Genomic DNA, 17,347 nt, shown 5'->3' with positions numbered 1-17,347 from the left:
CTGACGCCCAAAAGTTCTCTATAATTAGATCTGGCAAAATCCTCTCAAATTATTCGATAGCGTTCATAAACTTTCCAAAATTCCATGGAGGCGTTTGGAATAATAAACTGGTCATTAGACTTCTCGGTATGCTGTCTGGTTGTCTCGATTTAACAGGCGATAAGGCCTATTGATGTGCATTATTGGGATTTAGTCCTTACTGATCTGGTTTGCAAATTGCGGAGGCGTTTGAATTCAAATATATTCCAAATCAGGAATATAATCAACAAGATTGAGCTTATGGAAATACTGTGGCTCAACTATTTAATTTCATTATTAAAGTGGATTCAGGATTTTTACAAGTGAATTTAGTTGATGTAATCCCTAAATTCAAATCGGGTGTTAATCTTTAATGTCTCATCAACTCTGATTTTGTTGATGGTAGCGTACACGCTCTACCGGAGTAAACACACATCCAATTATGAAAATCGCGAATTATGCATTAAATTAAAGTTGTAAAGGACGGTGCTGAGTGAAAAACTACCAGAGGTTTAAAATTAATGAATTTGTAATTTAACCATCAGTTTAATTTAAAAGTTTGCCTGGCAATTAGTCCTGGCTGGTGAATAATGAATAATTCAGTGGTAGTTTTAAGCATTTTGCTGTACAAATAGTATTAACCGAACTCATAAAGCTGTAGTGCAGAAATTATTTTTTTAGAGTGACCGGAACAGGATTATCAAACTACAGGCAGGGACATGCCTGATTGGCATTCATAAAAAAAAAACTAATAGCTTTACAGTGCGGAGAAGCTCCCTCCATTGATTTTACGGGGTTCCGGTCTACGAGTCAATCAATGAAAGGAAAATTGCCAATCCTACTTAACTGAATAACAATGAGGTGGAAAAAACACAACAAGTGAATTTATGAGTCATTACCCAACCTGTTATATGGAAATAACTAGTATGCAAATGTATTATAAGATATTCCTTGTTTACCTCAATCACTTCATCTTTTTATGCAATAGTATCCGGTACTACATTTTACCACTGTTTCAGAGCCCCTTTCTTCCACGAATTTACACGCAGTCAGATTTCGTTGATCTAGGTCGTTTTATCGAAACCCTGTAAACCCATGAAAAAGGCGCCACCTTATGCAGGTGACCCATTTATGACCCGTGACACTCTTGGCAAAAACCGGATTTTTGAGGTTTCCACTAAAATGCAAGACTGAACCTCAACATGTGGTGATACATCATCGAAATCAGGGAGAGAGGTGAATTTAAAAATGTGAAAGTTCGAAATTGCGCAAAAAAAATACACAAAGCTGATGATGGTAATCGGAATTCGAAACGTCGAGTTTCAAATAGGACATCGTCACTTTTTAAAAGAGGAAAAGTTACTATGATGAAAGGTCATTTAAATCGCCTCATTAAACAAAATGGGGAAGAAATAAAAACGTTTTTCCAAAATTTCATTTTTTTTAATGCCTCTGAAAGTCTCAGGAATTATTGATATGTATTTCAAAATTGTACATCCTTCAACTCAAAATTACGAAACTTTGCCCGTATTTGACCGACTTCGTATTGATTATGGTTCTCGAGGTGTACATGGTTGAGCTAGGAAAAGGAAAATTCTGTGTGTGCCAAAAACGGTGCTTTGAGGTGCCCATAAATTAGAAAAATGTCGTTAAAATAGTATCTGAACATAGCAAATTATTCCTATGCGAGCTTTTAAGGAAAAACAATTATTGTTCTGAGTGTATTAATGTACACACGTCTACGTTAAAGTTTTAATTATTCTTCAACTGCGTATTCCATAAACGTATAATTAAACACACAACGCCAACCTACCTGGAAAATTAGATTTTGGCATTAATACTCTTTTATGATTATATAATCCTTATATGATTTATATTTGGAATAAAATGTTTCCATTTTACAGAAAAAAAAAATTAAGTGGCTATCTTGCGATTTTCCTATAATACGGGGAAAGTCCTAAATTTGACTCTGTTCCATCTCAAATGAATACACACGCCTTTCATAAATTACCGAATTAGGGCTGAGATAAATGGCACGTTTTTTCTTAATTTTGCGAATAGCGCCTCACGCACGAGTGAAGATGGAAGTGCCGAGGGCACCCGTGGAACCCAATTTTGGTTTGAAACTGCGTGTTCGTACGATTCCCAAGAAATGTACCACACGGCATATCGGGCCTGGCCAGAAATTCTGGTCGAACTGCAATTTCCGATTAAAATGGAGAGGGTGCAGTGGCTCGAATCAAGGTCAGAGGCGTAGATAACAAATTCGGCCCCATAACGATGTCGTAAAACAATTGCGTTACCTAACAATGTTATGTAATAACCATTAGCGCATTGCTCTCAGTTAAAACTAAATGAGAACAAGACTCTCACAAAAACCTGAAGCATCGAAATGCCGCTGGATATGTGCTGATCCGAACCACAATTCTTCGGACGATATTTCCATTATCCAACGTTCGCTGCTGTTTGCCGCACGTTTCGACGAACGAAACTGTTTTGACGAAGGGATAATGGTAAAAAATCCCTAAAGAATCGAAATTCAACTTCGATCTAAATTATTTGTTGGTGCAATAATTTTATGAGCTGCGAAGGCAAAATCTACTCTATGTACCATGAAACTTTCGGTCCAGAATGCGACGGAGTTTTATTAAAAATTCTGCTGCGTCATGTTTGCATTCATGATTTGTCAGCGGTACAAAACAGCACTCACTATATCTCTGCACCTCAATCTGGATTCTGCAATATAAAATTTCTTCGAAAGCGAATCCTTTCAACATTTTAGTTTATGACGGCAATATAGATGAGAGTTTTGTTGAAGTTTTATATTCTATTCGACTGGTAGTTTTAATAGCTCCTACTTAAGAAACTGCTTTATTGCAGCAAAGTGATCTTCTTAGCAGCGTTTAGTTGCGAGGATCGGTCCCCCCCCCCCCCCATAGCGTTGGTACCAATATATTCGACAATGTGTAACTTATCAACATGGAGAGATTTCAGACGAAAGTAGTACTCTGAAAAGTAATTAAAAAATGCTAATAGAGTCATTGTTAAAACCGCACCATTTTCGATATACAAGGTGGCAAAGTTTCATAACGTTCTCATACTTTGCGTTTTTCCCTCGTATGTCTTGACTTCTTTTTTTTTTATTTCGTACACCTGTTTTCTTAAAGGATATAGGATATATAAGGATTAAAGGATAAAGGAACAAAATTTTGATAGCCATATACAGGGTGTCACGTTTTTTTGGGCGATCTACTATTTTTATGTTTCGTATCTTTTGTTTAACACTCTGAATGAATTGTGATACCAAATTTAAATTCGTTTTTCAATTCTGTAACTTTTCGGTCTCTTCCAGTATTTTCGTCTCTTTCGCGGTTTTCGTTAAATTTGCAGGAGTATCTATCGATGCAAATTAAAAATATAAAAGGCGCAAGGAACAATAATCATCCGGCTTTGTTATCGACTACCTGAGGCGATTCGTAACATTTAATCAAATTTCTTCAAATAAAAATAAATCTAACCGAAAATAAAATCATAAAAACGACGAGAAAAAATGAGGACTTTGCCACCCTATATATCGAAAATGGTGAATTTTTGACCATGGGTCCATCAGCTTCTTTTATTATTTTGCGGAGTATTATTACCCTCAAAAACATCTCCATGATTATATGTTATGTCCCATATATCTTTTACTTGTGGCGCAGAATAGAAACACAGAATGCTTTCTAACAGCATTTTACTCTACTTTATCATATAACCTTTATGTGTCTAGAATTTCAATTGAGAGCCCTTACACCAATTTTGTTTTAACACCATTCGTTTTCTTTCCTTCCATTATTTTTTCCTTGTTGTATCCAATATATTCACGTGAGAGATGCTAAGGCACCGAACTTTTATAGCAAATGCTATTCGTAAATCTTCTTGGAACAGGGATTTTCATATTTTAATTTATCTTACAGCACTTTAAGACTTCAATAAGCCTGAATATTAAATTCCTCGCAATCAATTATGCTTTTAAACACATCATTTTCTATCCTGCTTTCGGCAACGTAAGTTGGAAAGTCCGCACGAAGGCCCACCAGACAATTCGAATTAAATTTAAAGTAGATTCCGGAACTAAAAGAAGTCAGTTCCTTCTGGAATAGACCTCCAGTGGACTCGTTAACATTAAGATCTTTAAAGGATGTTAAGACAATTATTTTATTCGAGCTCGTTATGTAAAGCATGCATGTCTGTGTATCTTCCGGGCGAAATGAAGCTCTCCAAAGCAGATGCAAAAGGCGGAAATTTATTATTAAAAAATTTATTTTCTCATGTGTTTCGACTGGTTTTCTAGAACTGTAAAACGTTACAGCTTACCCCCATCCTGCCCCTCATTTTATTATAAATTTAAGCCTTAGGGGAATATACTCACGTCATATAAATTTCTTCTCTACGAAATAGATAATGCAAGAAGTTTTCCTGCTTGCGTATGGTTTTCATATAGTTTCCCAAGTTTTAAACTAGATTTTTGCAGAAGATCCCGGTTAAGAATGCAACCTGAGCTAAGGGCGAAATAAAGCCATTATTTTGATGATTTAAATAAATATTAAATTTATCGTGTTTTCTCAACATTTTTACGTGATTTAGATATATTAGGAAATAGAATATTGCAATTCATGCTCTTTTTGAGAAAAAAATGTTTCGTGAAATCCAACGCATTCTTCTGCTAAATGGCAAGAAACAAAGATTGAATCTTCTATACAAGGCATTTCAAATTCGCCATCTCACCATTCAGATATCGAAAACCAAAGGAAATACGAAAAATTTTAAAGGGGGCTTAACCAAATGCCATTTTGAAAATTTCAATTTTCCGAATACTTCCGAAAATATCCGGAAAAAATTCAAATTCGGAGATTTTGTTTTTATTTCTTTAACGTTATTCGGCAAAGAAGCACAAAAACACAAGCACATTTCCATTGCTACTTTTTCTCCGCTACACGATGTCGTTTTCAGATTTGCCAACCAACTATTTTTCTGTAAAAAAATCCTTGTCACGCCCATAAAAAAAATAAAGTTGATGTTAGCAGTCGAAAAACGAAACGTCGGATGGTAAATCTGAAAGCGTCATCGTGCAGCTGAGAAAAAGTAGCAATGGAAATGTGCATGCGGTTTTGGGCTTCATTGCCAAATAATGCCAAAGATATAAAAGCAAAATCTCCGATTTTTAGTTTTTTTCAAATACCTTCGGAAAATTAAAATTTTCAGAACAGCATTTGGTTAAGCTCTAATTACGCAATTTTGCCCCCATTTAAAATTTTTCGTATGTGGTCAGGTTTCCGAGATCTCAATGGTAAGGATCACATTTGAAATGCCCTGTATATACATCTGGAAATGTTGTAATTTACTGCCTAATAAATGAGACTGATGGAAGAGCGTTAACAAATCTGCTGCTCGAGGCAATAAAAAGGGTTTCACAAACATAAAAATTTAAATAGCGCTTTGCTGTCGACGACCCTGGTCAATACTAACTTAAAAATGACCGGAGGTCAGAATAATGTAGTTCAGAACCCTAGTGTATAATATACTACGAGGGTATATCCAATATTAAAAGGGTCTGATTTTTTTTTTAATTGCGAAAGGGTTCCTGACCATAAGAGAATTGACGTACACATGCCTTTACAGTTAAGGAAAGAGAGAAACCTACCACAATTAGCTCTAACTTCTTTTAGTATAAAAAGAAACTATGAGATAAACAGGAGTGCACATCTCCGTGGAACAACGGATTATAATCAGGTTTTTGGCCCATGAAGGGATCAATCCGATTGAATTTTAATACGATTACAGGAGCAGTTCGATGACAACACCCTGTCAAGAACACGTGTGTTTGCATGGCACAATGAATTTTTGGGAGGACGCGAAAAGATCGAGAGGGAGGACCACGCTCGTCGCCCAAGGACAAGCGTGGCCCAAATCAACATTGAGGCGGTCCGAAATCTGATAAAGGAAAATCGGCGCATATACGTTGAGGACTTAAATATAATTTGTCAGAGTGTCCACCAGATCATTGCAGGTGACTTATTTTGAAGTGTCCCCTAGATGGGTTCCCCGTCTATTATAGATGAATCACAAGAAAAAAATTTAATGCACTAAACTGGAAAACGCCGAAATGTTTGTTACATAGTCCCGACTTGTCCCCTTGCGACTTATATCTTTGTGGACCTTAGAAGGAGGCACTTGGAGGTTAATATATCGACGATAATGACGCAGTGGAAGCAATTTTGCTTTAATAGTTATAACATCATCCAAAAAGTTTCAACGGTAATGGAATAAAGAGATCATAATGCAAAGGGAAAAATGTAGTTCTAGGGCGGGAGACTGTGTAGAAAAAAAATGTGTGTCTAAGCTTAATTGAATAAAATTAGAATTTTCTACGAAAAGATTCCCATGTATATTTGAACAAATTCGCAGTAACTGGTCAAATTATACGTAGATAGCAACACACCCAGTCCTATCATCATAATATTCCTTTTATCTAGTCATAACTCTGACTTTTAGTTTTTCGGTTTTCTTTACGATGTTGTTTTAGTTCTAGGTCAGCAAAACAAAAAAGGTGATATAAAATGCAAACTACCTGGAAATTTACACTCCCCTTCAACGAACTGAAAGAAAACACTGATCTTTCCTGTAAACAACCTTTTTTTTCCTACCTAGCAGCCATCAATCAGGCGTCCCATGACAATTTTGCCTCTCCATCACATGAGTATAGATTAGAGCAGCGGGAGCATTTCCCCAGGAGCATGCTTTTGAAAGCTTTAAATTCAATCAATTTTCTGTCCTTTATTGCATTTTTATATTGACAAATGCTCTCGTCCTTAAACACGTTAGACTGTAACCCAGCCATATGAATTTACTACCGAAGGAGTATTCCTGGCACTGATCTCAAAAAAAAAAAAAAAACATATTTTTTGTAATCTCGGCAAGGTAATATGACCAGTTTAAGTATCTTCCAATATCAGCTTTAATCTAATGATCATTTATTTGTTGTAAAATATTAAGGTTTTTCATGAAAGAATCATTCGACATTTCCAATACGGAATACGTAGACTTGGTGGTTCGTTCTGACTGGGAAGGACACGCCGACCACACAGTACAAATCTTTAAAAGTTAAATTCAATAGATACATTTTCGAACAAATAGGTAATTTGAGTCATAAAAGGAAAGAAACTACCTAATGATAAAGTAAAATGAAATGAGGTGAAGGATATTATTAATTTAAATTCTCCTAACTACCACAAGAACATAAATTTTTATTGAGCCTCTCTTCGAACTATTCGAAATACCATTTAAAAATTACAGTTTGTTAAGGATAGTGCATGTTAAAATCAACCTCCAATGCCTCGGAAATCTCTGAAAATACCTTACTAAAGACATCGCAGCTTAAATATCTTATTCTGTTTTATCCTAAAATGTCGATGGAAAGAATAATTTCAGCATTATTAGTTTTTCCGATTTTCTTTCGTGCGTCGGATAACCATGATCTGTTTCTGTGTGGAAAACGCGTTTTCTTTTAATCAATTTTGCTCACTTCATAAGACATGTTAATCTCTATTCAATGGTAGAGATATTATCATAATGGCATTTTTTGATTTTTAACTATGCTGAGAGGGTGAAAAGATTTTTCGGGCGTTTGTCCAACCGAATATTACTTACGTTTGATCATCTGTTCCTTTAAGCAACAGCGGTCTTACTCTATTTTTGCACCCTTAAAGTGTTTCGATTATGGATTCTTAAAAGGTCCGGGATAGAAATAAACTCTGTACAAATGCTTCGCTTATTTGGACCTTAGGCACTCTAATTGTTACATGGAAGAGGGATCTACCCAGGATCGACTTTTTATAGCCCCTTTCCGTCAGGGATAAAAATCGACTACGGATAGTTCATCTTCAAGACATTTTTTGTACGGTTTTATTCTGAAGCAGCTGTCCTTTCATTTACATGTGATGAATGATGAGGAAACATGACACATAATATGCGGTTTTCTTCCCATTTCCTCTCCTGACTTAAAAACAAATTTCGGGTTGGAACATAAAATCGACAATTTACTGCCACTTTCATATATTTAGGAAGAGTGATTGGACCTATTTTTCGTCGGACACGCAAAATTGGAAAAATCTAGTAAAGAAATGCTTTCAAGGGATTCGTCAATCACAATGCTGTTTAGTAAAAGGTACACAATTTGTGGCTTATTGTTGTCTGGAAATGTGTCTTCACGCCCATATAAAACTTTTTTTTTAAGCACTGTGATTGTATTTTACTTGATGCATACTTAAATCTGATTAAGTGCAATTAAGGTCCTACTTTAAGGCATTAAACACAGTGTATTTCGTATGACGACAAGATGAAAATTGGCAAAACCTCAACCATCTGGCGACGCTTAATGTGACATCTTGTGTAGAAAATAGTTTACTTTTATACAAAGTGTCCCAGGTTTTATGATGGCGGGATTTTAAGATTGGCTAGAAAACACATTTTACGGGGGTTGTTCGTATAAACATAGCTTTTTCCACAAAGGAAGAAGGTGCTACGTCTACACTTTCGAATAATTAGAGGACCCTACGAGAGGCCAGGGCATGAACATTCGATGAAATAAAGTTCACGTTCTTCCATAAGTGTGCATCCGATTTGAAGTTTTCATGAAAAGGGTAAGGTAAATAGATAGCGTAGGTATCTATTTACACTTATGGTTGTCGCCATTCCAATGGTAAGCATCGACTTTGAATCATCCTTTACGTAAGGTTCTGGATCACTTAGTATTTAAATGGAATAGCGCTTCGAAAGAGAAGGAAAAGTGTTGATAAAATCTCACGTATATCTTCAAACATCTCGAAAATGCATCATACTAAATACTTTCCTTTAAGGTACGGCGAATAAACTTGGGTTGCGATTCTGTACTCTAGAGAATCGAACGTTGGATGACGTCAAAATGTTGTTTCTAAACAGCAACAACACCTACAAATGTAACACAATCAAGTCATTTTGACGTCATTTCCCGGGAAGAGTCTCCAAAATATAAAATAGGCAGGAAATAATTTGAAGGCCACCTCTGCTTGTACGCAGTTAGAGAAAATGAGACGGAAAACTAAATCATCGAATATGTTCGCTTTTAACAATTATTTTTGTCCTTGTTCCGCATACCGTTGGTTCCGTATACGCATCTCTGTTCAACAATTGGGGCCTTTGGCCTAGGTAGCACTGCGATCGGAACTCGGAAGTTTCATTTTGACATGATGCCGTCTCAGTCTGGCAATGACATTGATTGGTCGTTGGCTTTGGCTGACCTCACAATTGACATTTTTCATTGCCGCTTTCGCGATTTTGATTTTGAGTTCGGGCAGCGTCCTTTTTATATTTTTTATATACCATGCCGCGAGCTTTGTGCCTTGGATGCGGATATTGCGTTAACGATATGGAGGAGATGCACCGACATATAATCACATTGATGAAATTTAGAAATTTAGCGAACAGAAGTATGTGTAACCTATACTTTACACTATAACGAACTTACCTGGAAGAACAAGAAAGCACAAAGGACCATACTTGACTATCAACAGGAAGTGACCAGACTATTGGTAAACTGTCTTTTTTCGTTCTTCAAGCACATTTGGTAAATAATCGCTTCTTTCGCAATTGGAATTCTGTTATATCACTTTTCAGTTCAAGAACTGAGAAAAAGTATGTGCGAGAGAAATTCTCGGATTGCGCATGCGTAATGGTCAGTTGTTACAAAAGAACTTAATGTTTTACATTGCTTTGTCAAGTTCCGTCTCTTTCTAATCTTCTGAAACGATGCCGTTTCTTTTTCGTCACTCTTGAACTTATGAGTGCATTTATATCATAATTTTATGCATCTAGGGAAGAAAAGATTTCAAAATTTACTATCATCTAGCCAGAAGGGTTGTGATTACCACAGTAGTTGTGCTGACAAATTACTCAACAGAAGCAAAGTTGTTCATAAACGAAGATTTCATTGTCACATGTCCAAAAATAGTGGAATTAAATTTACTTACGCACTTTATATTTTATTATGCACTAGTTTTGATAAAATATATTAAATATGTGGTATTTTACCCAAAAGGGTTTCATTTCGGCTTTAAAATTGACAAATAAAGAATTATTATAGGAGAGACCTCTACATGCGCATTTTTGAATTGTTGCTTTGCTAACAGCGCCCTCTTTGCCACAACAGCGAATCAGTGGACTAGAGCGAATTCTATTTTAACATTTAGTTGCCCGTCTCGTGTTGTCCTGACTCAGTTTTAATTTAAAAGTCTGTGCAAGCGGATGCCTGTGTATTCGATGAAATAAGATCCCCTGTATTTAAATTAAGACATAGTCCCTTATATTAAACATTTTTCTTTCAGCTATGGTGCATACTTTTACACACTGTCCTCTACACTTTTCTCGTATCGAACTACACTTGGATGCTTTGTGAAGGCATCTATTTGCATACAGTGTTAGTTTGGACATTCATGTCTCAACGTAATATCCTGCTCTGGATGAACATCGTCGGCTGGGGAATACCACTGCTGACTACTTTGATATATGTTCCTGTTAGAGCCTGTTTCGGCGACTCGGACGAGTTAACAATGTATGTAATATTTGTTAGTTTTAACGGCTAATTTTCACTTGGTATCATTACGTTACGATTTATGAAATTTTTGGATAAAATCACATGAATTACGTAAATAGCAGACTAAAGCACGAGGATGATTTGAATGTGTCGGATCTGGAATTAACTTCCATTTCTAACGTTTCACAAATTATTTCTAAAGAATCCTTTCCGAGGTTGTTTTTCTTCCTATAAAATTGAGCAAGTAAATTAGGCAAGGTCTCGTAAATTTAAGTTTGCCCTTATGGGCAATATCCACGATCATTCCGCGAGTGATTAATGCAGTACGTTTTGAAAAGTTTAACATGAAACGTTTCCGCCGAACGAAAATCTAACTGATGAAGAGTGTTACTACGTTTGAGAAACACGAGAAAATTATCTAAGAACCTCTGGAACGCTCATCGCACGGAGCCGCAAGAAATTGAGCCATTTCCATAGGAAAGGCAGCTGCTACTCACAAGTTACCTGTTAGAAATGTGAGGTTCAAACTTGTAATTTAGAGTGGAGAAGCTTTCTAAAAAGCGAATCAATAATGACTCAGTTACGTCTCCTCTCATCCATCACTATCACATTCGAAGGTTATCGCTGTATAAAGATTAGAGATGAACCCAATATAATCCTTTAATATAGCTCAGCGAGTAACTCTGCAGATCCCAACTGTCTTCCCTAAATGATTAATGATGAAAGTATCGTATAATATGCCAAATGCTAATTATTTTCTTAACTACAAGTATGTTGCTATCCATCAATTAAACCCTCCCCTTCTTTAGCGCAAAATATGAAATTTGAAATACACGCTCCTGTCCCATAGAGTTCCTCTGCCTGTCCTCAAATGGTTATTCGCGTCACGCGAGTGCCCAAAAACTATTTAATTATTTCGTTAATTACCTGAAAATACATTGCGTTAATTAACGATGAAGATGGTTTCCTTCATAACTGTTTCAAAAAATAACTTTTAAGGAATTTCTCTGGGAAGTACATAAAGAATACGTGCCTATATGCTACAAAGCAAAATGTTTTTTTATGTATTTTAGCCTAGTTTTGCTAGCGCTCGCCATTCCAGAGCACTGATGAATTATTGATTGCCATAAATATTTCAATTGGATTTCTCGGATATACCATTTCGCTTCTTTTTAAGTGGAGGACGTCCGTTGGTATTAAATTTTATCTTTGAATAGTGTCCAGCGTCAGATTTGTTGGCATAAGAAAGATGTAAGAATCGTTTAGATGGAGAAAGTTATGGAGCATTGTGTGAAAAAATTAAACAATCTGTTTTTAACCAATGGGTGAGTAACGAAGGCGATTAATAATCGAAACGGTTTAGAGTTGCGACATCAATCATTTTTATACGAGTCAATTTTAATACCGAGTTTCTTATATGAAACTATGCGCTTTAAAAGTCTGATAAAAACATCCAATCCGAAGTAAAAAATCTTTTTTTGAACCAATATATAACTAATTCTATAGGATTTATTATTAATTTAGATCACTATTCAATTTAAAAAAATTATATTTCCTAAATGCCCCCCATGATCTTCAATACAATCTTGAATTTGAAGTTCAAAATTTTTCATTTCACCCCCTGGTCGGTTCTTTATGATTTATTGCAAGAATCTGGTTTACTTACGTTCCGAAAATCATCCAACAAAACTTCTCGCATTTTTATAATTGTTATCGATATTTTCAGATGAAAGTTTGTCACCACCAGATAAAATAGCTGTAAATGGGAACGTTTTGAAAAGACTGGGATCTGAACTGGAAGGGACAGTTTTATCTCTCAATGTGTTCAAAGTGTTAACGCGAATTACCAGCAATTTTGCGCTTTATGAATAGCTCAATACCAGTTGTTTCTTAGAATGCATTGTGTTACTAATAGAGGCGATATGCTCAAGCTGCTGCAAATATGTCTCTCTGCGGAGCAGGTTTAATAAAATCTTCATATGGTGGTTGCTAGGGCATTTAGTTGGCGTACAATTTCAGTTTTAAATAGGCCTTGCGGTGGAATCGTGAAACGTGTGTCACTAATTTTTTTTCTTAAAAAAAGGGGTGCCGTCAGATAGAATTTAAGAGTTAAGTCCGGAATAAAAATCCGTTTGACAGAAAATTTCACCGTTTAAAAATTTCAGCCTTGAAAAGTGCAAGAAGTGGCACATTTCCAGCAGCGTTTCAAAGAGTCCTAAAATTCAATAAAAAGAAAGCCGTTCTATTTAAAGTAAGCAACGTGGCATTTACTCCCGGTGTAACCGGGAGTGTTGCAAACTCGAAAATATTTTATTCTTCTCGTCCCCATCGGCATTCATGTCGTTTCCAATTTTCAGATTTTTCCTATTTATGCTTTTTCCATAATCAATAGCATCCGAGAGGCACTAAAAATTTGAGAATTTCATTCAAAGCCTGTTCTGCACTAAAAACGATTCAGATTTGAACTGACGTTGGCACTGAAATAATAAATACCAATAAATTGAATTGTCCCATTTATATACGTCGTTGAATGTGGACTCGCAGCTAAGCCAGCTCTGAACTGACGTCGAAGATAAACTAGTTTAGTCTTTTTGACGTTGAAGTTCCGTAATTCATCTGCGAGATATCCGAGAAATTGGCCCGAAATAGAGAAGGATATAGATTTTCGTAGTGACCGAAAAAAAGAGAAATATACTCGTCGGAATAATGCGGATGACTCCGAGGTCTCGCAGATAAATAACCGAAGATAGCCCGCAGTTCAACACCAAATCCAACTTCGATAACATAATTGAGCTATCGAACTGGGTTAATCTGATGTCCAATTTATAAATCCGATTTTATGAATTTCATTGGTAGACACTCACGGAAATCTTGTTGCGATAAAACTTCTGTCAGCAAATTTTATCGTGAGAAATGCACTCTTCCTTAGAAACGTTCGATTTTCAGCCAATCATATAAATTTATTACCGAATAAGTGGCCCTGGCATCGATAAAAATCCGGTTTTTATCGCGTGGAAGTCCAGATTTTTATCAGTGTCGTCAAAAATAAAATGCTCAGCTGGATTCCTTCCGACGTCAACATTAACTTGACAATAACTTATTCGTTGTCAACTAGTACACTTTATCATCATTTTGGTTACTCATGCTCACCTAGCAGTCATATTTCTAGTTACTTTTTACAGAAAATGTAAGAGATAAGGTTATCCAAACACTAGGAAAATATAGGCCAAAACATCCGGTAATATTCTCACATGCAATACATAAATGCATTGAAAATGATCGAAAAATCTTAGGGCATTATTCATGAATGCGATCTGAATCAGAAAAATACGAGTGCATACAGTACACTTACGCTTTTTTCATTCAATTCATTCATTCGCTTTCATTCAAATTATTAATAAATTCTGGGGCAATATGCATGAATGTAAGTCGGGATGAAGGGCCTGAAAATGCCTGAATGCAATTTGGAATTACGCGCACTCGTGCTTGTTTCCGATGCACAGACCAGGTATTTAGGCCAACATTTTTCCAGTAATTTCGATGATCTTATGTGGTATTTTACGTAAAAACAGCCGACAGCACCGTCACGAAGACATTTTTCCAACATAATAGAATAACGTTCACGTGTCCCATCAATTGTCTGTTTTTGGTAATCCCATCTTTCTACGTCTCTCTTGTAGCAATAACTATTAGGTCGGTTGACAAGGGACACTGCAAACAGCTCATTAGGTATTTAAAATAACCCCTGAAGCGGCCCGGGTGGCTCATATTTAATAGGGTAAGACGTTAAACTTGCGACACGTTTTATCCTGAAAGTAACGTACAATTCACATAAATTCCGTATCACTTATGCGAAACGTGAAATTTGATGATTCCCAGGGTAATCAGTCAACCGAACTGGACCTCCTGATATTGGCTTACTAATGAGTTATCTACATGACACAAAATAACGAACGAAAGTGCATACGAATGAAATCGATGTAGAGTCAGAAATATTCATAAAGGAAATCATCATAATGTAGATTTTTACTGAAAGCCTGAAATATGATTACATTAAAGAGAAGCGTGAACTGTTCTATGTATGAAATAACGCTCGTTCACGTGTTAACCAGATTATGACGTGTTGGCTCAGTGGCAATAATGCATCTCTTGTGAATTAGCCACTACAATGGCCCGAGTTGAACCCTGTAGAACACGTGTGAGACATGCTGCAAAGGCAACTCAATCCGCTCACGGCACGTGTTCATGGCAGTTTGGCTCTTCAGAACATCCTCAGAGAGCAGTAGAAACTTTTACCACAAGAAGTTATAAATACGGTGATTTTGAGTGTGCCAAGACGTGTCTGTGCTGTAATGTTATGTAATTTTATTGTGAATTAATGTCATTATATAAATATTATAGCCAAAAGTATGCTTTCTCCTTAGATTCTTTCGCACAGTGTATTCATATATGCAGTTCACACAGGCGTTTATTCATAACGTAGGCCGAATATGAAGAATGTTTATATAAACGTGAGGAATTTGAAGGGCGGAAAGAAGGACGCTAAAGGGTGTGTGAGAGCAAGACAATTATATTTGAATTTTATTTAAAAAAAAAACATATTTAATCCCAATTTAAGAAACGATATTAAAGATTCGTATTTTGAACGTGCGGTGGTCCTTCGACGCAAAAATTCTTGCCGTTACTTGAATCGCAAACATAAACTAATCAACAGAATCTCTGATTTCTCTTCTGGAACTTTCGGAATCATCACGGGATAATTGCGGATTTACTCACGTCATGAACTTTATGTTTTTTTTTTTTTTATCCAAAAACGATCTCCTTTTGACCTTTTTGTATAATTTTTATAACTGGAACACACGCATCGCCAAAAACTGCCACCCTGTAGAAATGGTACCTGCTTGAGGTCGTGAAATATTTAGATCCGGGGCGTGCCACATGCAGCAAGAGATTATCGACAAATAAAAGCTGCAGAGATACAAACTCGGGTAAATTCAAGAGTTTCCAACTATAAGTCAAGCGAGGTAATTCGAGTATTGATACAGTTCAAACATGTTGCGAAAAAAAAAACTTCCACAAAGATCTAATGAGCCGTCGGTAAGATCAAACACGAGGACCGCAAAACTTTCAACCATCTCATGGAATTTAAAGAATATTTTGGGAACAACAAAAGCCGAAGTACTAAATTGGTTTACTCAAAAAGCTGGAGGGTATAAATCGAAATTATCAGGAATGATGGGAAAACAGAACTGCCATCCATATAAATTAGAGGTAATTTCAAATCCTCCTCCGTTGTAATCTCACAATAACTCAGAAAACAACTACCTCGAATGTGGTTAATATCATGCGAAATTATGACAACAACGATGTAATTCGAACCTTAAAACGTAATCGTATTTACTGAACGTGCCTAGTCTAGCCTGAAATGGAATTAAATTACTACGTTTTACGAACAATTTGTGTTCATTAGTTGCTGCATAGACTCATCTTTAGCGATTCCAGGAATTTCTGGATCCTTCCAGGATATACGCTAAATTCGCCTCAGGCCTGTAGGAAGGTTAGGGCAATTGTCTTCTGAAGTAAATGGCTAATAATAGCTTGGCAACTCATGAGACGAAGATAATTGGAAAGTTCGGCGGTATGCCGGTGATATGTTTACAAAAGCTTTGGAATATCATGGTTCCGCATCGTTGCTGTTAATATAACTTTTATAACAGTATTATACCGCGTGACATAGAAAAGAGAACGCTCCATAAAAACGATTTTATTTAAGCAATTTTTGGTATTCATATTCGTATATGGGAACACAAAAAACGATTACATTTTCAGACATATTTATCAATGTATTCACGAGTTATCAGTAATTTTAGTTTTTTTACAATAAAAATTGCAATAAAATATCGATAACATAACAGCAAAAAAAATACGATTTAGTGGTGCACAGTGTACTTAGCAAATACTTCCAGATTAATCAAATACGCCTAAAAGCTGAATGCGGCAAAATTCTCATCAATTGAGCGAGGTTCAGAGGGGTCGACTAGCGGGTCTACGAGAGGCGAGCCGGTCATTTGGGGAAATCGCCACTAGATTGAACCGTAGTATTCACACTATAGTGAAATGTTGTCAGGCATGGTTCCAAGAAGAGTAAATAGGCAGAAGGAGAGATACTGGACGATCCCGAAGAACGACGGAGCGCCAAGATCGCCGCCTTCGAACTATCACCCTAAGAGAGTCTCGTCGAGGACGCTGGCGGATCAGTAGTTTGCTAAGTATGAAAAGCCCATTCGGAATCGAACCATTTATCGGCGGATAGGAAGTTTCGGACTGATTTCCTAGAATCCCCATATTGTGCTACCCCTCACCTTAAATCATCGTCAAAATTGACTCCAGTGGTGCAGAAAACGGATACATTTGAATCTGGAATCGAGTAATATCGTGTTTAGCAACGAACCCAGATTCTGTTGGGGCATGCACGAAGGTGGGGCAAGAGTAATAAGAAGACGAGGTGAAAGGCGAGATCCTCAGTTTATAATTCAGAGACATGTCAATCAGGCTGTTGGGGTAATATTTTGGTGTGCTATTGCATATGGTAGCTGGACACCTTTACTTTTCATTCAAGACATCATAACAGCCTAGCGATACATCCGAGAAGTTCTGGCACCTCATCTTGTGCCTTATCTGGACACTCTTGTTACTCCAGTTTTCCAGCAAGACAATGCA

General features: G+C 36.5%; 1 protein-coding gene across 10 annotated transcripts in view; it reads left to right on the top strand.

Annotated features, from left to right (window-relative positions):
• LOC136344180 (calcitonin gene-related peptide type 1 receptor-like) overlaps positions 1–17,347 on the top strand; it is a 107,554-nt gene that overhangs the window by 73,722 nt on the left and 16,485 nt on the right. For all 10 annotated transcript variants that reach the window (XR_010732921.1, XM_066291387.1, XM_066291392.1 and 7 more), the window contains one exon: positions 10,419–10,645. Coding sequence is in view for 9 of the 10 variants with exons in the window: in XM_066291387.1 (XP_066147484.1) it covers positions 10,419–10,645 (227 nt within the window). In the remaining variant the exon portion in view is untranslated. The remainder of the gene's footprint in view (positions 1–10,418; positions 10,646–17,347) is intronic.

This window comes from Euwallacea fornicatus, chromosome 16, assembly GCF_040115645.1.
Source record: "Euwallacea fornicatus isolate EFF26 chromosome 16, ASM4011564v1, whole genome shotgun sequence".
Classification (NCBI taxonomy): Eukaryota; Metazoa; Arthropoda; class Insecta; order Coleoptera; family Curculionidae; genus Euwallacea; species Euwallacea fornicatus.
Note: the sequence above shows the minus strand (reverse complement) of the source record. Positions and strands in the feature narration are given on the sequence as shown.